At 39.7% G+C, this 24,203-nt stretch overlaps 2 protein-coding genes across 4 annotated transcripts in view; one reads left to right on the top strand and one right to left on the bottom strand.

The window, feature by feature from the left end:
* Nucleotides 1–13,216, top strand: part of Cog5 (component of oligomeric golgi complex 5) — a gene marked incomplete in the record, with an annotated part of 398,569 nt that extends 385,353 nt beyond the window's left edge. The window contains 3 exon segments of the mRNA XM_017797544.2: nt 5,700–5,826; nt 6,694–6,773; nt 12,932–13,216. Coding sequence (XP_017653033.1) covers nt 5,700–5,826; nt 6,694–6,773; nt 12,932–13,043 — 319 coding nt within the window.
* A 1,146-nt stretch (nt 13,217–14,362) lies between these two features.
* Nucleotides 14,363–24,203, bottom strand: part of Hbp1 (HMG-box transcription factor 1) — a 35,228-nt gene continuing 25,387 nt past the window's right edge. For 2 of the 3 annotated variants that reach the window (XM_017797545.2, XM_029562326.1), the window contains exons 9-11: nt 20,242–20,559; nt 17,259–17,414; nt 14,363–15,434 (exon numbers count right to left, since the gene is read on the bottom strand). In XM_017797545.2, the coding sequence (XP_017653034.1) occupies nt 15,377–15,434; nt 17,259–17,414; nt 20,242–20,559 (532 nt within the window). In that variant the 3' untranslated portion in view covers nt 14,363–15,376. The remainder of the gene's footprint in view (nt 15,435–17,258; nt 17,415–20,241; nt 20,560–24,203) is intronic. The other variant, XM_008830726.2, reaches the window with a different exon arrangement.

Consider the following 24,203-nt stretch of genomic DNA (forward strand, 5'->3'; position numbering starts at 1 on the left):
AACTGACTGTAGTCCAGTTAAAACTCTCCCAACATGTTATCTGATAATGTTCTTGGTCTTTCTATTGGTGGAGCTAGAGGATTGTTTGCATAGTGCAGAAAGGCTATCTTATAAGTCATGTGGATGTTAGTCGTGAGGATGTCAGGCCATACACTGAGGTGGGCAGTAAATGGCTAATTAGAGGGCTAAGATAATATAAATTTGTCTACCAACCTGTAATATTCCAGCTCTCCACAACTGTATAAGTTTTAATCAGTCAGTCAAACTTGTAGATTGTTTAATACAGGTTTGCCTTTTTTCTGAGAATTTCAGTTCATGGCTCCCTCAGTTGGTCAAGCAATCACATTTTGTGCCTGCAGAGGCCAACTATGCTTTTATGTCCCACTGTGCTGGAAAGACTCACGTATTCCCAGAATCTGATAAAGATGAGGCTGAGTAGGCAGGAAAACAATCTTGAGGGAAGATAAATGATAAAGGCATTAAGGAGGAAATCCCTGGATCAGATCACTGAATCTTCTAGCTGTCATCATCTAGTCTGATTCTTTCTTTTTTCTTTTTTCAACTTCTGAGTCTGGCATAATATTTACATGTGGCATATAATAGAAATATTATTCCTAATGTTAATATAATCGAAAACACATTATGGTCTGAGAAAGCAAAAGCAGTAAATAAAACAGGTATTTTAATCAACCAAAAATCGTATTTTTAAACTGAACATTGCTCCATGTCTATAGTTATTTGTACTTGATGAAATAGTTTAGTTGGTATTTAGAGTATTTGATGTCTTTTGAGTTTAATTTTTCTTTGGGTCAGTTTGATTTCATAGATATAATCTCAGGAAGGATGGATATTTCTAAATATAGCAGTATGGAATTTTAATGTTTAAATTATTAGTATTTATTTATTTGTCTTTTTGAGACAGGATCTTCCCGTAGCCCCAGCTGGCCTGGAACTCACTATGTAGACCAGGCTGGCCTTGAACTCATACAGATCTGCCTACCTCTGCTCCCAAGTGCTAGGATTAAAGGCATGCGCCACTATGCCTGGCTGTATGTCTAAATTATTTTAACTCTTATTTACAGATAATAATTTGATGTATTCTTTTTTTTCTTTTTTTCTTTTTTTTGGTCTTTTTGAGACAGGGTCTCCCTGTAGCCTCAGCTGTCCTGGATTTACCATAGAGACCAGGCTGGCCTCAAACTCACAGAGATCCGCCTGCCTCTGCCTCCCGAGTGCTGGGATTAAAGGCCTGTGCCACCACGTGGCCTGATGTATTCTTTTATCTCAATATTGTACCAAATTTTTTATTTGGAAAAATTACATTACAGATGAAATAAAATGAAGACTATAGTATTCTTGTAATTCTCTTTCATCAAAATTGTCTTTTTCCAGTATTTTCAGTGACAAGGATAAAAACAAGAGGTCAGGCCAGCCTGGTCTACATAGTGAGTTCCAGGACAGCTGGGGCTACAGAGGAGATCCTGTCTCAAAAAGACCAAAAAAAAAAAGAAAAATTAGAGGTACTCCAAAATGGAACTGCTTTGGAGTATTTAAAATAAGTCTCTGTTGACTTAAAAAACTATACTTTTTGAGTTTAAATTATATTTAATAATGAAATAATTTTTATCGGAGTAGTGAATAAAAATACTGAATTTTTAAAAATCATGATGATTTATGTAGGAAACAAATAGTAAAACATGATAAATGTAAGAACATAAGATTGTCTGCATTGTAGTCTCGCTAAAGCCAAGGTTAACACTATTTCTATCACTTACGGAAATATATTGAGCGAAAGTCTAAATATCTTAGATAATTATATATATATATGATTTAAGAAATATAAACATTTCAAGTTAGTAGAGATGCTAGAGGGATTTTGAGTTCTGTTACATAGGATATTCAGTTGTCAATGGAGTTGAAGATGAGTGTCACCTAGCTGTTTTGAAGACCATATGGATGTGTTCTCAGAAGAAGCTGACACAAATTGAGGAGGGAAATATGACTTTAGGAAGTTTTAGGTTTGTAGCCCAGAGGGTAGGTTAGAAGTACTGGATAAAGTTCATTCCCTCCAGTCTGAATAGGGACTTGATGTGATGCCTTTTCTTCACCAATGGATGAACTAACCTAGTTTTAGTCCTTATTTCTCCAGTTCTGTATCTCTCAGGAATTCACTGTGGAAAGACTCAAATGGCAGGGTGCACGTTTGGCATTTTTGTCTTCAGTGTACATCTATCCTTTTCTTTGAGTTACCTGCTTACCTTTTCAGGTTAGCATATTAATTACTCAAGAAAATCTGAAGGGTTTCAGAGTGAGACTTCTGCTCCCTACCATGTCCCAAATACATCCTTCAGTCCAATAGAAAACTCAAATTTGATCATGCAGTGTCAGTTTGAGGGGGTCACTCAGTCATGGTGAAGATGATATGGCTCTAGGCAGGGAAGTGTGGCAGGAGCAGGAAGCCGTCTGGTCACATTGCATTGGCACTTAGGAAACAGTGGATTTTCCTTTGTTTCTGTCTGTCACATTGCCGTTTTATTCATGTGTTGTTTTTCCAAATTTCATTTTGATTTTCCATATGTGTATTTTTGTAGTTTGCTGCACGCCCTTGAGATGATTATCTTGACTTCTTTGTCAACCATTTCATTTCTGTAGCGTTCATTAGTAAAGCTTTATTAGTTTCGTTTAGTGATTCCTTATAATCTTGTGTCCTTGCAATGGTGTCTGTATATTAGAGGAAACAGCCACCTCTTCTGGCCTTTTCAACTCTTCCCTGGTATTGACAGAGACTCAGTTGTTAGCTTGGTCTGTGGTTTTGGACGTGCCAGCGGATACTATACTGACACTGAGCAAGCAGAGCTTGCTGCTGTTCTCTAGTTGGCTGAACTGCATCTGCCTTTACTTTGATTTGGGTGGCTGTTGGCTGGGCTCTTGCTTAGTAAGACCACTGGCTGAACCCTGGAATCAGGAAGAGCTACTAGCTAGGCATCACAGGCACCCCTGATTTGGCAGAATCGCAGTGTTTATTTCCTGGTTGGTACTGTTGTTTATTTCAGGTTTGAGCAAGCCTGCAGGCTGGGTTCCAAGTGGAGGCAGTCACAATTCCAGATGAATGGGTCTAGAGGCTATGTTCTATAGCAATTCATGTGGTGTTTCCTTGGCTGGACCTGACCATAGAGTAGTGTGAGTTTGCATGGAGCCCCCTTTGAACTGCCATGCAGGGCCTTAGAGAAAGTACTGAGCTAGGAGGAGCCACTCTTTGTACTTTATGGCCATTCATGTCTAGCTTCTGTGCTTTGTAGAAGTACACTCTCACATCTCCCTGCCTGGTCCCTGAGGGGAGATTTGTGGCTGGGCATGGCAGCTTGTTCTCTAGGACCTTTAGCCAAATTATATTTTCTGGGAGTAGCCAGCTCAGTTCTGCAGATAAGGTGGTGTCTGATTAGGCACTATTCTATCAGGAACAAGAGCTACCACTCATCTGTGTACTGGTTGTTGTGAGTTCTACTTCCTTTCTTTGTTTCTTCTTGACTCTAGGGAGTCCAGCCCTGTTACCTACACTTCCCTGTGAGGTGAGGAGTGGACTTGTGCTTAGATTACTAGGGAAGTTGGACATATGCTACCTTTAAACTGTGGTCCCAGAAAGTCCTCTGTCTGATGCTGTGCCGGTGAGAGGGAGAAGTGCAAAATCGCACCATGCTCATAGTTTTCTAGTACTTTCTGTGTGGTTCTGAAATCCAGTCCATGAGTGGATCAGTCTTATTTCCAAGACTTGAGTTTTTTATTGAGATATTCTCATCTGTGGGTAGTTGATTAATTGGGACTTTGGGGCAGGGATAGTGAAGCTTGAGACCTCTTGCATCTTGCTGACCTCATGTTCTATAAAGCTTTGCATGTGCCTGATGCATTATAAGTGCTTAAGGATTAAGTGTTCCTGATAATAATTATAATGTTGTTCTTATGGAAACTAGAAGTTTTGACCTACTTGAAGACAGTGTCATCCACACAGAGGACTTAATAGGGATGCATCTAGTCAAAATGAAAACCACCTCAGTAATCTTTTTATGCCTGATTACACTGGTGGCCCAATGTTCTTCATCATGAAACACTGAATGATTTAGGCTTTTAACATATCCAAAGCAAATGTGGCGTACCTTCACTCTGGCCATAAGAAGCCCTTTTATTCCTATAGAACTTGGAGCTTTTCGCTTTCTGGTAATAGACAATGAAAATAAACAGAAAGCTTTCCCCTAGAGGAAATAAGTAACAAAACAATGTTACTTGGTAAGGCAGTATCTTAGTTTCCCTTCCTTTTACTGTGATAAAATGCCTTGACAAAAGTAACAAGGGAAAAAAGAGTTTATTTGGTTCACAATTCCAAGCTACAATCCATTATTCCAGAGAAGTGAAGGCAGCGGGAACTTGGAAGGAAGTAGCCATGTCACATCCATAGTCAAGAGCAGAGAGCCATGAGTGAAGGCATTCGTGCTAGTTTTCAGCTCTCCTTTTCATTCAGCCCAGAGCCCAGCCTATGAAGTGGTGCCACCTACATTCAGGGTCCATCTCCCTACCTCAATGAACCCAACTAAAAGCTCACCCCAGTCCATACATTTCCACACTGAGACCCCCTTCCCAGGTGATCCTATATTGTTTTGAGTCAGCAATCAAAATTGACCTTCACTGGCAGTTTAGATTAGAAAAATCTATGTCAGGAGAGAGAGGCTGTACTTGTAGAATAATTAATATAAAGTTGTTTTTTTTTTTTCTGATATTCTGGATCCAACAAGAACCAGGTGTCTGTTGAGTATATTCCTGGCTCTTGATAGAAAACCTTATTAGTGGAAGGAACGAATTCAAGTCTGTGTTTTGCACAGGCCTTTATTCATACATTAGCATAATTAAGATGGGGTGAAGAGACCAGAATGCATTGCTGTGTTACACAGTGTATAACAATCATCTGATCTGTTGAGATGTGTAGCTGGCAGCTGTCCTTTCCTGGCCAGCCTCTAAAGCCAGGCTCATTAGCTCTTATCCCTCAGAACTTAGAGCCAAGGATGGCTGCACATCATTCTTGTCCACGTTTTTTGCACAAGTGGCTGAGGATTGGTAGTGGAGTGGGTTTGCCTTCATACTACTCCTATAAATTGTGATGGTGAGACTTGGGACTATAGTGTATAGAAGGGAGTGAGTATAAATTGTTGGACTAATCAGAAAATAATAATTTTGTATGTATATACAGATATAAATGCCATTGGAGAAGCTGTATAGAAAATATTTGAGTTCATACATGTTAGATTATAACCCAAAGTAAGATTCTATGTAAAATCAAAGCCAGAAGGATTAACCAAGGTAAGAATCTATCAGTTCCACTAACTTTAAGGCTTTGCTTTGTACTTTATTTGACTTTAGCCTATTAATTAAATGAACTCTAGGAGGGAATTTTGCTGAGTCAACTGGAAGTAAAATCAGACTATCGACTGGTGGGTGACCAGGGTCAAGGAAAGGCCTGAACTTGATAATCAGCTTGTGATAGTGTGGGCAGATGTGTGTGTGTCTTGGGGCTTAATGGGAGATTATAAAGTGGGGGCGGACGGTGTTCCTTTAGAAACCAATCTCAGAGAATATTCAGGCCAAATGATTCCCCTACCAAGTCACCTCTTCAATACCGAACAGCATGGGTTAACTTCTGCTTTTCCTTCTAGACCACTGCTCTTCCAGACAAGTGAACATGTGGCTGATAGTCCCGCACTGGGAGACGTTATTCCATTCAGCATTGTTATTCAGTTTTTGTTCACAAGAGCACCCGCTGAGCTGAAATCTCCCTTCCAGGTAATAACCAAGAGCAGAATACTTGGAATTTTGCTGGTTAACTTTGTAAACACGAGGCCCTCACTGAATGGGTCACTAGCTCTCTTTTATTTAGTCATGGATGTCTGTCTTTGATAGTGAATAAAGATTAGGAAAGAAAATTGCCAATGCCCTGCACCTGTTTTCTCAGCAGTATAAAGAATTACCTCAGGGCTGGAGAGATGGCTTAGCAGTTAAGAACTCTTGATGCTCTTGCAGAGGACCCGGGTTCAAATCCCAGCACCCACATGGCAGCTAACAACCATCCGTAACTCCAGTTCCAGGGGATCCAACATCCTCTTCTGACCTCCATGGGGACTGCACAACACAGGTGCCTTTACACACATGCAGGCAATACAATCATAAATATAAGATAAAAAAAAAATTTTTTTTTAAATTACCTCATGAATCCAGAATTAGCCCTTAAAAAAATAATGTCTCAGCTGGCTATGGTAGCTCATGCCAATAATCTTTGTACTTGGGAAGCTGAAACAGAAGGATTGTGAGTTCCAGGCCAGCCTTGATTATATAGTGAGTTCCAGGCCAACCAGAGCTACAGAATGAGACTCTGCCTAAAAAATAATAAACAAAACAAAAAAGTCACAAGTAATTTTTGTTCATAAAGCTCTTTTGATAGAAGCTGCATTCTTTTGGTGGCCAGTGTTGGTTGGTAAATCCTAAGGTCTCTTGGTTGTCAGAGTTGCATGAAGGCCTGTGCCACCTTCTGAATACTTCCCTTAGGAAGTCCATGGATCATTTCACCTTGAGAGTCCTGGACTGCTGTTATAATAGCATTGCTGCATTCACTGAATGTGTATGTACTTTCTTCTCTGTGTTATGACCCTGCAGAGGGCTGAATGGTCCCATGCTCGATTTTCCCAGTGGCTGGACGATCATCCATCCGAAAGGGACAGGCTCCTCCTTCTCAGGTAAAGCTGTATGTTCTATGGGTACCATCAGGTCTGGAGGTCCAGGAGAGTAGGGGACACAGGGGACAGTGAAAGAGAGCAGTGCCTAGGCATGGACATGTGATTGTACCTCTGTCTGGGTGACCACCTACTATATAGACACCTGTGTGCTGGATCCCTCCATGGTGCACCATCAGGCCCAGAGATTTTATTCTCCCTAATTCTTCTAGACATTTACATCCTGTTCTGTGTTATTCCATGCCTGATGCAACCCTAACGAGTTTGAGTTCCAGCTTTAGAAACAACCTCAACTATAAGAAGATTCACTTTCGCTCCATATTTTCTACATCATTTTCATGTGCTAGTTATCGAAATGGTGGCACACAGATGTGAGTGAACTTTGAACAGTAATCAAATGAGACACAGTTCTTGTAGGAAAGGACAGCTCAGAAGCTGTATGTCCTCCAGTTGTGGTCCATGAATACATTTATTTATACACGTTGCCCAAGTATGCATTTGTTTCCCAGCCATGACCAGATGGATGTGTCTTTTGCATGCGACTTGTTGAGCATGTTTCTTTCATTAATACTCTCCTCTGAAATCGTCTTCAAAACAATCACAACATCTCTTTGCCACCAGACAACTGCCATTCTTACCTACCCATTCCTTAGCTTTTGCTAGAGTTGACCATTTCCTTCTTTAAAATATTTATTATTTTTAAGTGTATGCATGTATTGCCTGCATGTAGGTAAGTGCACCCATGTGGTGCAATGCCTGCGGAGGTCAGAAGAGGCCGTTGGATCCCCTGGGACTGGCACTAACAGTCGGTTGTTAGCTGCCATGTGGGTGCTGGGATTCGAACCCGGGTCTTCTGCAAGAACAACCAGTGTTCTTAACCACTGAGCCATCTCTCCACCCCCATTTTCTTCTTAAAACTCAACACATTTTAGTGGTATGTGAGGCTCTGCACTAGAAACTGAGGATGCGGAATGTGAATGCACTGTGGCATTGCCTGCTTGGATCTTTACCTGCTTCTGCTCTAACCTCTCTGGTTATTTCTTTTCCACCCATCTCATTTGCTGAATTGCTTCCTTCTGTCCATTTCTGAAACATTATTTCCCAGATTTTGTTTTTGGCTTTTTTGTCTCATTCCATCTGGACTTACAGGCCTCTTGTGCAGGTATAGGCCTCTTGTGTAAGTACAGGCCTCTTGTGCAGGTACAGGCCTCTTGTGCAGGTACAGGCCTCTTGTGGCCTTTTTTTTCATGGCCTCCAGGTCTGTGATTCACTTTTATGTGGCCCTAGGGCCAAACTTGTCTGCACTCAAATACACCACAGAAATCTGTCCAAAATGTTCAAATTTAATCATCCTTCCTCACACACCTTATTGTCCCCTCTTGGGAGGCCATGATTACCTAACCAGACAAGCTAGAAAACCATTAAGTCACCCCTCAGCTCCTGAGTAACCCTTGTCTCTAAATCCAGCTACTATCCAAATAGCTTCTAAAGCCATTCTCCACCCTGTGTACCTTGGGTCTGTGAACCCAGCTGCAGGCCAGCATGTTTTTCAGTGTAGTTGTGAGGTCCACATGTGAGGCAGTTTTCACACCAGAGGGTGCCACCTCCTGTGGCAGAGACATACTGCATTTGTCAGGTGAAAGACTCCTCTGAGCAAGCTGGCAGGTCCTTAGGCACCCCAGCCCCATCAGTGTAAGAGCGTGGCAGGGGACCCTGGGCTTGTGTCAAAGCCTCCCCTGGGCACCCATGTGGGGCAAGGTGGGCCCAGGAGGCTTCTCTTGTTCCTTGCTTCTCTGACCTGGCTAGGAAGCGGCTGCAGAAATGAGAGGGCTGCTCAGCCCACCTCCTGTTGTGTACAGCCTGGTAAGGACTGCTCTGCCGAAAGGGTTCAGATGTGGTGAGTGAGTTGGGATTTTGGCTAACTCAGAGATTTGCAGTATCTCTGAGTTTTTTGAGTCCCAAAGATTCACCCAGCTTCAACATACTTGGTAACAGAAAATGATTCAGTTAATTGAGCAGGGCTCATTTTTGTCATCTTAACACCTCGGAGTGAGTTCATCCACAATGGTTGTCCTGCTGTGGGTGTTATCACAAATCTGTTTTCTTCTCCTTTAAAGTATGTCCTGAGTGATTTCATCAGCAGTGCTATTGCTAAGCTTATATTTAGTTGGTAAAACCATGATCAGAAGCACTGTTGTGCTTTTTAAAAGCAGCCTCGTCACGCATGGCAGATCCCAAAATTTTCATGCCTGGAGCAGAAAATTGAGCCTTCCTTGGGGGATCTGCAAAAACTGCACTGTTGCTGCAGCCTGGCTCTTGGCAAGGAAGGACCTTTGTCTTAGAGCACATGCTTTTACATGCTACCTCAAAACGTGTTTGCTTCTGCATACCAAAGCATCTCTGGATGAAATCCCCCCTGTAGACAGACCCAGTGCTGGTCTTTAAATAGCAGAACATTTGCTTTAACTTCTGGGGCAAGCCTGGTGGATGCTCTTTGTTCCTCCCAGTGTCATCTGTTAGGTGTCAGAAGTAGGGCAAAGTGAGGACCAGTGGAAGTACTGCTGCTGAACAAAGGCTGACAGGATTCTCTGCCTTTCTCTCTGTTTCCTTTTGATAGTAGATGTTTTTCTGGAACTTGAATGAATAATAGTCAAGTTAATTTTAAAGTCAGAGTAATCGCTGACTCAAGAGGCCAGGTGGGGTAAGTAGGGGAAATTGCACCAATTCAGCCCCAGCAGGCAGGTGCTCCAGACGTGTGGGCTCCAGGTACAGAGGCGGCTGCCCTGCGCAAGCCCGTGTTTCTCAAGTGTTGAATATGCCTTTAATAAAGATGAAATAGGAATTTTTGATGCCAAGATTTCTCAAGCTCTGCAGAAATGATAGGATCTGCCACAAACTCATGTACTTTTAGTATTCAGGGTAAAGTTGAAGCAACACTTACTGTAGCTCTGAGGACACTTAGGTCAAAACCATTCAGACTTCACTAGCATAACGGTCCTTTCATCTAGTTACCTGAAAACAGTTGGTACAGTATGAATCCTTGCCTCTTAGCCCGCTTGCCATTCTCCAGGACCCACAGGTTAGGACCTATTTCCTCAGCGCCTCTGTATTTCTACGAAACTCCAATGTACCTGTTGATGGAGGGGGATATTGGGTGCCTCTTGGTATCCCTGCCACCAGTGCCAGCTCTGGGAACTAAACACCTGAGATGGACTGATACGGAGGACAGATCTAGGAGAAAGCTGGTGCTTAATGCCTTTGGGTATATGGTGTCCTTTATTTCAGTACTAATCACAATGAACATTTAATGCCTGACAAAAAACAGCTGTTTTCTGTAAAATCCTCTACTTGGTGTGTCACATTTAATATTGGTGCCATGTTAACACAGCTATTCCTTTAGTTCATTGTTTTCTTCTGAGTAAAGATAACTTCAGCAATCCTATTTTGGTTACAAACCAGTTGAGACTACCTCTTACATAATGCCTGGCCTGACTTCCAAGAAAGCTAATGTTTTGCTGAAGCAAATGAAGTAATTTAATAAATGCTCGAAAATCTTGCTCTGATTTTATGTGGGAGGGCAGCTTAATCTGTTTTTCTCCCTGTGGTTCTGATGGTGTTTTTGACAAAGAGCTAACCACACTCATTCCTGAGCTTCCCTGTATATGGTGTGTAATTTATGTAGTCTTATCCTTCAGAATGCAAATGAAACTGCCAAGTAATGCATTCATTGGACACAAGTTTCTAGAAATTTTCACATTTCTTTGGTAAATACGTGCGCGCGCACGCACGCACACACACACACACACACACACACACACACACACACACACCCCATTGCCTCAAAGATGACTGAGCCCTTGGAAGTTTCTTTACTGTGTTCCAGTCTGTTAAGGACATTTGTGTAGTGGGACAACTGCCTGAAATGGCATAGCAGAAGTATCAAATTTCTTCGTAGAATGGTTCATTAAGGGTCAGCTCTGGTATCAACTGAAGCATCTCACAAAATATTTTTTTCTAAGAGCACTAAATTCCATGTTGTCTGGTAGTTCAGAATTATGTATTAGTGGGAATTTGAGAGTAAGCATATGATCTGAGTAACAGGAGTATCTTGTTTGAGAAGCTGGCTTCTTAAATAGCCTGCTCATCCCGCCACATAGCCATCTGAAAGAACTCACTCATGCCCTCAACACAGCATGGAGCCAGCCACCAGGGATTTCAGAATGCGGGCACTGTATAGTCAAGGCTGTGGATACAGAAGTCAGGCCCTTGCACAAATGTGACTCTAGAGTAATTCCATTCTTTTTTGCTTTTTGGAGTTAGAAGAGGATTTATTGCAAAGGAAGCATTTAAAGCTTAGTCCAAAGTGATAAAAACCTGTTCCAGGGTTTTTATGCAATGAAAGGGCATTCCAAGGATAAGGGGGACAATGTGCAGAGGGTGAGAATGTATCTCTTTAACTGGGATACTTAGTACAGCCAAAGCCAAAGGGCTCTCTGCCAGCCCCTACCTTACTAGGGAACTGATTTCAATGAACAAATACCCTTGACCTCTTCTTCCCTGACTGGGCGTTGGGGCTTGGGCTAGTAATGAAGGAAGCACATTATTTGTTAGCAGCGAAATGAACTAGAGTCTTGAGGGTCTTTTTAGGCTACATTGACCTGTCCAGAGCCTGGAGAAGCACAGAAGGGCTGGGCAGAGGTTAATGATAGAGCTGGGTTGTTTGGGCACCATTTTCTTGGGAGCAAGAGATGCCAAGTGGGGAGCCAGTACTAGGACAACCACCAGAGGTGCCATCAGCCATCACAAGACAACAAGCATTGGTCTACATAGTGAGTACTAGGCCAGATGGGGACCCTATCTCAAAAAAACCAAAAAGAAAAAAAAAAAAAGAATTATGTAAATGAGAGGGTAATTTTATTATATTTCTATTGAAAAGCTCAAATCTGAAAGTGGAAATGGGTGGGGTGAATTTCACGACTTGGTAACTGACTGGGTAAGTGCGAAAGAGAACTTCAGAATACAGAATTTCAGATTGATTCCCTTAATTGAAGGAAGGGCAGGCAGAGAACACTGTACCAGATAACTGATAGGGGGCACTGAAGAACACCCAGAAGCAAATGTTACAGAAAATGTCCAAAAGACAGCTGGAAACCAAAGTCCTTCACCATAAGTAAAGGGGAAAGAAAGGAATACATCTGACCAAAGTTGAACATTCCAGGGTTTTGGAACAAATAATACCAGCACCAAAACAGTTAAGAATTATGTAAATGAGGCTGAGTGTGGTGGTGCATGCCTTTAATCCCAGCACTTGGGAGGCAGACAGGCAGAGCTCTCTGAGTTCAAGGCCAGCCTGGTCTACATAGTGAGTACTAGGCCAGATGGGGCTATAGGGAGACCCTATCTCAAAAAAAACCAAAAAGAAAAAAAAAAGGAATTATGTAAATGAGAGAGTAATTTTATTATATTTCTATTGAAAAGCTCAAATCTGAAAGTGGGACCCATTTGTTTTTAGCTCTTCCTAAACAGATGAACTAGCTTGGGAGTTAGTAAACTTTTCCCATGAAGGACCAGGCTGTTTAGACTGTCTGGGCTGAGTGAGCATCTACTCTACCATGGTGGCGGAAAGTGGCCCTAGGTGACATAGAAAGGAAAAAGCCCAAGGCTGCATGGTGCTACAGGCATACGTTCAAGCTCATCACATAATTTGCCAAAAACTAAGGACCCCCAAATGTAGCTGTAGGCTGCTCAGTCTACAAAATAGCAGGAATGTTGTTATATGCTTATTAGTGTTACTGTGTGTGCAAAAGGGCCCATCCCCCATGACCCTTGAGTATCTTGCCCAAGGTGCTATCTCCCCTACTGAGCTTTTGTGAACACAGAGCTTCTCAGGAGCCTTCAGGAGGGAAGTAGGGAAAAGGGAAACAGCCCATCTTTGCAGGCCAGAGAAGCACTTCTGAATATGTTAAGACTGGAAATGGTTGGACTTTCACCTCCCTAACTGGAGTAACTATTGCAGCACTCCTAGTGTTTGTTCAAAAGCTGCTGGCCACTTGCGCTGTGGAACTGGGCACAACAGTTCCAGAAACTGACCTATTTTTCATATTGCTACAACCTAAACTGTTGGATTAATAGTTTGATACTGTTTCCTTTGTGTTTTCTAGGGGAGCCCTGGAAGCTTATGTTCAATCAGTGAAAAGTAGAGAAGGCAAAGAATTTGCACCAGTTTACCCCATTATGATTCAGCTGCTTCAGAAAGCTATGTCTCTTCAGTGATGTGCAACCTGTTCATCTCCACATGGCACTAACCCATTCAAAGGTGGCAGTTAGATACACTGAGTGCTACTATCTACTAAAGATCAGTTGACTCTTCTGTATTTCCTGTTGATCTATTGTTTACCTCTAGCACTTCTACTATGCCAAATAGATTCATCAGCACAACCTTTAAATTGTGTGGACCTGATTTTTTTCAAAGATACTATTCCTTTTTTCTTCCTTTCTCAGATTTTTGTACAAAGTAAAATTTTTCCTCATCATGCAATTGGGTTCCCCCATGTTACCATGTTCCCACTGCTTGTAAAGGGATAGGATCAAGTTACCTTGCTTCCCCTTGACCTTCCCCTTTCTTTACTTATGAGTACATAACTCAGTGATTCCCAAGTCTTGATTCAGGTTCACATCACCAGGGAACCTCGTAAATATTCTGATGCCCAAGTTTCACCCATGCTAACTGGCATACCTGAGAGTACGTCAGACATCAGTATTCTTATGACTATATCCTGAAAGTGATATTAATATGCAGCAAAGTACAGTGATTCTGACAGAACCTCAAAGCTGAGACAGACTCGTGCTTAAATATCTTCTTTAAATGTTATACTACATCTTTACATGAAGCAAGGGTTTCTTCATACTTTGTCATTTTATTAAACACACACCAGGAGCTTTGAAACAAAGACAAGTTAAAAAATAAATTTTTTTCCTGCAAAGGTTCTCTATAAATAGTAATATAAGTTCTCATTTGCTATTGTCCTTACTCCATTATTTACATTCTTTGAATTTTATTTTAAAAATATTTTATATGTAGGTAAATGCAACCATGTTGTGCAATGCCTGCAGAGGACAGAAAAGGTTGTCAGATCCCTTGGACTTGGAGTTATGGACAGTTGTTAGCTGCCATGTGGGTGCTGGGATTTGAATCCGGGTCTTCTGCAAGGACAATGTTCTTAACTGCTGAGCCACCTCTCCAGCCCATTATTTAAATTTTAAAACTCCATCAATAACCTAATTATAACACCAAACTCTTCATTTAGGATTTTGTTTTCTGGGGCTGGAGAGGTGGCTCAGTGCTTAAGAGGATCCAGTTTCAGTTCCCAGCACCCACATGGTTGCTAATAACTGGCCAAAACGCCAGTTCCAGGGACTCTGATGTTCTCTTCTGGGCTCCAAGGGTACTGGATGTCAAGGGTGCACTTACATACATACAGGCAAAATATTCATACACAAAAATAAATTTAAAAATTTTTTACATTTGTTTTCTACTTCCTAATCATTCTGACAACTATAATATATAAAATTCAGTCAAGGGCAATCAAAAATCAGAGGTAAACTTTTTTTCATTTTATTTGAAATAATATACAAGAATATAGTGTGCAAAATTGAGGGGCAACATCATGAAGAAGTGTGATGAACTGAAATCAGTTTTACAGCTGTGATTCCTAACCAAAAATACCACTTGGTAAGTAACATAAGAAGCCATGATTGTAGCACAGAGCAAAAGCAGCTAAATCGCCAATGTATTTGCTCTCATTTTAGATAGTTGGAGGGAAAGTAAAGTGCAAGTGTTGCACTGCAGTAAGTGCAAAGTCTGCCCCCACCATAAAGATATGATGACAACATATATTTAAGATATGTGGCTGAGGAGATATAGAACAAAGTTAAAAATACAACGGTGTCAACTGTTAATAGCACCATTACAGTGACTATCCCAATGCTATTAACTATTGGCGGGCTTGGTCTCCACTGGAAATCATGGAGGAGTGCTGCCACCTGCTGTACACACTCAGCATGCCCATGGTAACTGAAGCAGGTGGCTCTTTTTGCCGGGACAATGACACCATCCACCCGCCACGTTATGTAGTCTCTTGGCACCGGCCAGACTAGAAGCGACTGTGTTTGGCACAGATGCTAGGCCATGTGGTGGCTGCTCATGGAAAGGCCAGCTCCCAGCTTCTGCTTCATTCCTGATGTCATGTGTACAATATAGATTAATAAGCAGTAAGGAGCCGATTTTATAAACAGCAGTTACATATTTTTAAATTCCCCTTCGTACAATTTAATATAACATGTATACACATCTCCTCTCTTTCTACTGAACTTTAGCACCACAGGATATCAATTTTCAAGCCTATATTACCTGATAGACATATATGAAGTTTGGAAGGAAAATAAGGCAATTTGGTTTACAATGTTGATAGTTGTAGCTTACTTAATGCTCTAATGGAGAAAGCAAATCTTCACTCATTACATCATTTCAAGACTCAATGCTACCGGTATCTTATGGTCACACAAATTCAGGACAAAAGGTGAGACCTTGGTCTTTCCATCCAGAGTCAGTATTTATGCAGATACAGACTTCTGACACATCTCGGTTTAATGTTGTTGAGAGCCCTGTGGAAATAAAATTAAACTCAGTGAAACCTCACAAATCAACACTCAGTAGTCTCCTATATGAAAGATCAGATGTATAAGATGATTACATATTTCCTATGAAGATTGCTTTCTCAAAGTTTGCTAATAGTGTAAGTCTCCAGAAAATTTATGAAAATGAGAGAATAACATAAACAGAAAATGGATGTTGGTAATGTCCCATATGAAATCCTAAACAACAGAGAACTTGGAGCTGGAGAGATGGCTCGGCAATTAAGAGTACTTGCTCTTACAGAGGACCTGGGTACAGTTCCTGGCACAAATGTGGAGGCTCACAACCATCTGGAATGTCAGTTCCAGGGGATCCAATGCCCTCTGTAACAACTGCAGGCACAGATGCATGTACACATATGCAGGCAAAACACTCATACACATTTTTGAGCCAGAGTCCCCTTTTAGTCCCAGCTGGCCTGGAACTCACTATGTAAACCAGGCTAGCTTTGATCTCAGCACATGCCTTTGCCTCCTGAGTGCTTGGATTAAAGGAATACACAACCACGCCAGCATACAAATAAAATATTTTAAAAATTCAAGAGTTTAAACAGAGCACTTGTAGGACTAGAGATGTGACTTTAAAGAGTGCTGTGCTTGCCTAGCAAGGCACCAAATCTTAGGTAATGACCCCAGCACTGCATAAAATCAATGTCTACAGTAGAAGGCAAGACCGAAACCCAAGCTTGTCCTCTGCCCCTACCACATGTGTCTGCACAAACACATACATACACATATAAAACCCAGGTGTTGTGTTACACAGCACTTAGAAGGTAGATCGGAAATTGAAAGTCATTGTTGACTATCCAGCACTTTTGAGGCCAGCCTGGGCTACATGAGAGCTTGACTGAATAAAATAAACCTTCCAGAATCAAGATAAACTACCTCTAACAACTGACTACTACACTTTGATAGAAAATTCTTGCGCCATTTAACCTGCATATTACACAGAATTACTTTAAAACATCCTTAACGAGCCTTCTTTCTGTTAACCTCATCTTTTCATTTTTTTCCAACAAAATAAAAAATCATTCTGTTCTGGCATATGCAGTTTTTTGGCAATTATTCTAAAACATTCAACATTAAGGATGATGGGTCTAGTAAAGAAAATTTGTAAGAATTGAGTCTATCCAAGATAGCATTGTGAAACTTTTTTTTTTAATATTTTATTTATTATTCTTATTTTATGCGTATGCGTGTGTTGCCTGCATGTAGGTAAGTGCACCCTGTCGTGCAATGCCTGGGACTGGAGTTACCGACAGTTGTCAGCTGCCATGTGGGTGCTGGGATTCGAACCCGGGTCTTCTGCAAGAACAGCCAGTGCTCTTAACTGCTAAGCCATCTCTCCAGCCCCCTGTGAAACTTTTTTATATTACCACATTTCCTAGGCCTTTCCTTCAGTGGTAGAATTCTGCTTAAATGTTACTTACTAATTACAAGAAGAAAGGCTGAGGCACACTACCAAAATTTTAGAGAAATTTTCTACTGTACTGTTAACAGGCTAAAGATGCCCATCTTTCAACTAAACTAGAAACATATTCCAAAATAATCTTTCCACCTCAACATTTAGGATATTCTTTATAAGCTGGCTTGAAATTTTGCTTTCCATTACTATGGAAGTTCCTAGTGGATAAAAAGAAAGGCAGTCTTTGCTCCTATGCTGTGAAAATATTACTAGGTTTGAAGTATAATAATGCTATGACGTAGCATCCACCCAACCTTTAAAAGCTCTAACAAGTGCTCCAACATGTCAGTACACCGATGGGGTAAGTCAGTATCATTTTAAGAAATTACTTGCTAACTTGTACCGAATTTGTTCTTTTCCTTTTCCAACAGTCAGGATTTAAACGCTTTTGTTCTTCAGCCAAAGCCTTTGCTTCTAGTGTATACATCCTTCTTTCTTCATTCTTCATTTTCTTCCACCTATCACCAAGGATCACACTTATGGCTCTGTAAAACAATATTTGCATAATGTAAACTTTTCTTAAAATTCTTTTCAACTGCTGATACTACAGGCAGAAATGTAAAAACAAAGTTTAAAAGCTTATCTAACACAGAGAAGGAAAGAGGTAAAAGCTATCAGTCATTTCCAGCAAAACCTCAAGTCATATGAGTCCATTTATCATAACCTTCTCAGTTCATAGTTCTGGAATAGTACCAATATTTCCAATTGCTGAAAGACATCTAAAATGGCTAGAAATTATTCTCCAAAGTTAGAAAATATTTAAATTACCACTAGATCTACTGTTATAATGGTCTTAAAAAGATGTTTAAGATACAAAAGTTCAGTATCAGCAGCATAAAGTTTTCAACTTGTACTAAAAAATTCTCTTGTGCTTTACAATCCATCAAAGTCATCGTGGTTATTATAGCTTCTTTTTCATTCATGCGACCAAGTGGAAATGTAGCGGAAACTATCCTTGACTTATAGTTTATCTCTTATAATAAAGTACACTTTAGGTCATGTTTAGATTTAACACATGAGAAACTAGATTAAACTCAAAAGGGTAAAGAGGAAATCAAACTGATAGGATACCTCATTGTACACAGTTCAAACAATTTTCCCATTTAACTAAGTCATTCTGCTACCACACCTATTAAAGCACTTTCACCAAGAACACACATTTCCACATTCCGTGAATCATTTTAGCTATTCCATGGCACTCAAACACGAGAATACTGGAATGACTGTAGAGTACAGAACATGATTTCTGTCCCACGTGGTTAAGAAGCCACAGGCAGGCACTGGTGCTTCAGGAGAACAGTAACCACAGAAGCCCTGCTACCTAAATGTAGAGTAAGTGTATCTGTCTTGTTAAACCCACTATGTTAAAACAACTGAATGTGCTATATCCTTTATTGGATGTTAACACATCAATTTTTGGTTAAAGGCATTATATACTGGTTGGCATATTTCTGAATGGAGTTCTTACATGACATTTGAGAAGTTTACTCTTTACATCAAAACATGATGGATAACACAGTACTGAAGACTAGAACCTGCATTCCCTTCCTTCACAATGATAAAAAATAAACATTATCCATTTTTTGTGAAATTTTCAGCCATACTAATATTTACATCAACTGGACTATGTATCTCCATGAGCTTTTATTTTAGTCTATATTCTGCCCTCAAGAAATATCTTTATAGAGAAAGGGAAAATTTTCAAATTTCCCTTGTTCCGTTTGGAAAAAGGTAGATCTGACATCCTTTCATGTTAGATTATTACTAATGCATCAATCACATGGGAGCAATGCTAAAATGCAAAGAGTAAGTTATGAACAATGTGGGCAATAATCTTGATAAAGAGACCTTTAAAAAGAATAGAAAAGGGCTGGAGAGATGGCTCAGCGGTTAAGAACACTGGCTGTTCTTGCAGAAGACTGGAGTTTGAATCCCTGTACCCATATGGCAGCTAACAGCTGTCCATAACTCCAGTTCCAGGGGATCCAACAGCCTCTTCTGTCCTCCACTGGCATTGCACAACACGGGTGCACTTACCTACATATAGACAATATACACATATATACATAAAATAAAAATAATAAATTATTTTTAAAAAATAGGAAAAAATTCAAATGAGATTTATTCTTTTAGGAGCATCCATTTTATCCAGAATTAAAGTAAATCCAAAAAGTATACCCACTGTCTCTCAATAGTTAGGGAAAAAGGCTTACTAATAACATAGGGATACAAGTCCTATTTCTAAATGCCAAAGGACATTTAATACCAAGTACCAGATAGGTACAGAAAGAGATATCCTGTGCCTGGCAAGAAGTCTCCAAAATGGCCGTCTCAGGAAAAAAAAAAAGTGTGTGTGTGGGGGGGTCTAAGTTAATTCTTAAAAAATGCCTTTTTATTTTAGAAGTGCATTTTCTATAAAAGTATTACATCTTACTCATCATAGACTATATCTAAAAACTGAATTAAAGAAATATTAAAACCATTCTTTTATTGATGAAGAAATGGAAGGTTAACTACTTGGGAGTCACACAAATGAGAGACCCAATAGTTAAACATTTCAACAGTATTGAAAAGGCCTTTTGCATGTGTTACTCCATAGTTCCACACTTTGGATTCTGGAAATAAACAGTATTAGGACAAGCTATTCTGCACATACACATCAACTCTCAAGGATACAGTTGGGATGTGAAGCTTCTTTCTAAACTGTAGGTAGTATTTTCAGAATTAAGGTCTTTAATTAAAGCTTGAATTCAAAATTCAATGTAGTAATGATGGCAAAGATAAAGGAAATGGTAGTTCTGAATCTCAGAGAAATGGACGATTAGAAGGTAACTTACGAAGGACATACGAAGGACACAACTGGACTGACTGACAGAGAATGTTGAAATGGGGTAAGGGTACAGGAAATAGGGCTAAAGTTCCTTTTGAGTCCTGGGCTCTACTTGCTAAGTTTTGGCAAGCCTGGCGCCTTGCTATAAATTATCAATGCCTGCACATTCCACAGTAAGACTGTTATAAAGCCCTGAAAATCTGATACAAGGAAGCACAAGTCTTTTCTAATAAATATGAACTGTCAGTTGTTGAAACTTGTCCTATAGTAGGTAAATGAAATTTACTGTAATTTTCAATAGGAGATTCTTACCACTAAGGTGTCCTATATAATTTGTCTATATATTATAAAAATAACTCATTTGAAATCAACCTAAGAAAATGGAGGGGGGGGGTCAAAAAATTACTGAAGTAAGCTTACTCTAGCTGCCCCAGTTAATACAAACTGCAGTAAAAATTACAGTCAGGATTATTACTATTTACCTGTTATCTTTCCCTGGATACATCTGAGTATATTCAACTCTGTATTTTTTGGCAAAAAGCATGAAGGCATTCATTGGTCTTTTGCACTTATTAGGAGAAGTGGCACTCACAGTCCCTGAGCTGTGGTTTTTGACAGCTTTAGCATATAAAGAATTGGAAGAGAGCTGTGATGATCCAGGTGAGCCACAGTTTTTACTGAATCCAGATCCTGCAAAATCTTGGCCACCAGGTCCTCCACAAGACAAAGATGCACGACGCTGACGAGCCATACTACTTAACACATAGACTGCAGAAGAATCCATCGGTGTGAAGTCATAGCTACAAATTTTTAAAAAAATGGTTTCAATTAATTTGGATATAATTTCTAAAACTACCATCTACTTAATTATTTCAATGCATCTTTCCTAATACATTAACAACTTATGCTACTGATACATGCTTGAAAGAAAAAACATGTATACAACTGAGAAATTACCAGTTTTTTTTTTTAAAAAAGCCAACCTCTAAGACCTCAAAGGAATGTTATAACCGGTGAATTTTATTCAGGGCAAGTAACTCCTCCAGATCCTATACACATCCTGTTTGTTCTTTAGATTCACTTTTTTAAAAAATTTTGGTCTTTTTGAAACAGGGTCTCCCTATAGCCCCAGCTGGCCTCCAACTCACAAAGATCTGCCTCCCAAGTGCTAGGATTAAAGGTGTGTGCCACCATGCATGGCTAGATTAACTTAAAAAAAATTATTATTTTTATGTGTATTCGTGAATTGCCTGCATGTATGTGAGTGCACCCGTGTTGTGCAATGCCACAGAGGTCAGAAGAGGGCTTCAGATTCCCCTGGAACTGCAGTTAAGGATGGTTTGTAGCTTCCATGTGGGTGCTAGGAATCGAACCCGGGTCCTCTGAAAGAGCAGTCACTGCTCCTCTTAACCACTGAGCCAACTCTCTAGCCTTAGATTCACTTTTTAAAAAAAATAATTTTCTTTTTTTTTTTTTCAGAAGAAGCAGTTCATAACAGCTTTAACCTATTCAATAACAATTTCCAGAGCAAAGATACATCTCTTTCAAAAGGGGCCATAAAAATTTTTAGGTTCACAGTTGAATTAATACAGTTATACAGTATTGAACTCAGCATAAACCCTGTAAGACATAAAATTGAATCAGTTTTTAACCTTTAAAAAAGATCGCCATTTCATTTTACAATGTACTGTTTCTTACAGAAAGACTCATTGTTTTTGCTAATTAACACTTAAATGTTGGCACATGTGTCTCTAATCTGTATGTATCTGATTATTACTAGTCATGGTTGGTTACACTCAGATCCTTGGCACCCACTGAAATCTACTAGAGTCACTTTTTAACAAACCAGAAAATCTCCTTTCTTGCCTAGAGGAATCTAGATCTAAGGAATTAAAATGATTGACAAGAATATCACCAGAACTAAATCCTACAGAAGACAGAGGTGAGAGAAGGACAGCCAAAAGCTGTTCAGAGTGGCCAGGTGTAGTGCACAGGCCTATAATCTCAGTGTTCCTGGAATTCAGGAGGCTCAGGCTGATCCATCTCAACTTTGAGGCAAAACCAAGGTGAGACCCTGTCTGAAAAGCACCACCCTCCAAAAGGCTGTTAAACATGGCTAAGAAACTTCAAATGCATAGCAATCTGATAATTTGTGTAGACACAAAGAATCCTAACATAATCAAATCCCCTAAAAAGGCCATTATTATTCATATATTATAGCTAATATCTTAAAAGTTCATTGTAAAAACCCACCCTTATCAGGAAAGTTCACATTTTGTTAAGAATTAGTTCAGTCTGCACAAGCATGGAAACAATCTATTCATATTCTCTCCCTTCTCAACAAAACCACTTGCAGGATCCCTTTAGCTCCTCTTTTATATGAAGAAAGAGGCTAGGAGAAAAAGTCATTCATTCAAAGCCACATACTGAGGAGCCAAAGGCCCAAATTTCCCTACTCTTATTACAGTGCCTCACAATGCCAATGGTTAAATGCAAGGTGAACAATCATCTAATTAAAATATTAGCTGAAATTAGAGCTAATGCAGACCACAGCCTAAAGATAAACCAGCCAAAAGAATTCTCCTTTCATCCAACTATGTTAACTTTCAGCCTGTATTTTCTTCTCAGCACAAAACCTTTTCTTTGGTGTCTATTCTGAACCCAGTAACTAATACTTTCTCTAAAACAGAAATTTTGGTATCAAAATAGGAATAGCATACACCTAAAAACAGGAAATTAGAAAATAATTTAAAAATAGACACAAAGAACTAAATGAACTAAGCAGGTCCAGGCCATTAACTGCAAACAGTAAATATGACTTCTATAAATTTTCAGACACGAGTGTCTTTTTTTGTAAATGTATTATATGAAATAAAATGTACTTAAAATTACTAAGCTCAAAATTATCATATAATGGATGCTTAGAAGTCAGTATGCCCTCTCCCCACCCTCAGGGCTTTTATAAAACATCTTAAGTTCCTCCCAAATAAAGTTTAGAAAACTATCAAACAGGTACTGTATACAATCTATTTATCTCTATTTAAGAAAAACTAATTATAATCTAAAATATCAAAAGACACAGAATAAGCTACTCAAAAAATATGAAAACTCCACCATCTAGTGGCCAAAATCTATCATCTATTTCTATTGTAGATAAAATTCACATTGGGCTGATATACTCAATCACAGAATTCAGGATTGTGACACAAATACAGCATTAAAAATTGATACAGTGGGGCTGGAGAGATGATTCAGTGCTTATTAAGAGCATTGGCTGCTCTTGCAGAAGACCCAGGTTCAGTTCCCAATACCCACATGGTGGCTAACAACCATCTGTAACTCCAGTTCTAGGGGATCTGATGCCCTCTTCTGACCTCCATGTACAACACAGGTGCAGTGTATATACATGCAGGCAATACACTCATACACATAAAATAAAAATAGTAAGTTAAAAAAATGACAGCATCTTCTTAAATAGCTTAAATTTTTTGTTATACCATCTATGGTGGCTTGAATGAAAATTGTCAAAAAATAAAATGTCCCCCATAGGTTCACAAATTTAAACACTGGGTCCTGGCTGGTAGCACTGACTGGGGGAAGTTATGAAACCTTGGGGAGGTACAGCCTTGTCAGAGGAAGTACTGTAATAGAGGCAGGCTTTGAAACTTGATAACCTCACCCCGCTTCTAGTTTGCTCTCTCAGCTTCCTGTGTGATGAAATGTGATCAGCCCTCTGGAACCACAGCCGAAAATAAACTCTTCTGTAAGTTGCTCTGGTCATGGTATTTTATAACAGCAACAGAAGAGTAAGTAATACACCATCTCAGGTAAGCATTTGTTCTCATCACTGACCACTTCTACTTTTTGTACATGCTATTCCTCAAACACCTCCACTGTTTAATCATTATACTCTTAAAGGCAAACTCTACAATAATGTGGTGCCTATTACCAAATCACATATACTAACTTATTTAATCCTACCTAAAAAATCATCATCTTCATTTTACAGGGGTTTTTTTGTTTTGTTTTTTAAGCCATACAAAAGTTAAAGTTACACAACTTCCACATCAGGCCCACTGAGCAGCTAGGATGTGAAGGCAGGCAGCCCAGCTCTAGAGTACACACTCCTACCGGATCACACTGCCCATCAATCAGCATACCATACCATCTACCAACCCACTTCACTCATGAGACTGGAAGCAAAGAGGCATGCCTGTATTTTAGTGCATTTGCCACTTACTAGTAATATGGCCTTGGAAAAATTAATCTTCTAGTCTCAGATTACTTAATGTCTCAGTTTATTCAATGGAAAAATAAAGATTAATATACACACACTATGCAGTATTGCTGAAGAACAATAAATGTAAAATACTAAAGGCAGAGACTGGAATTGTATCACTGCAATGAGGATAACCTATAGTCATCCTAATTAGTGGCCTAGATT

Source organism: Nannospalax galili, unplaced genomic scaffold, assembly GCF_000622305.1.
Source record: "Nannospalax galili isolate Female #2095 unplaced genomic scaffold, S.galili_v1.0 scaffold312, whole genome shotgun sequence".
Classification (NCBI taxonomy): Eukaryota; Metazoa; Chordata; class Mammalia; order Rodentia; family Spalacidae; genus Nannospalax; species Nannospalax galili.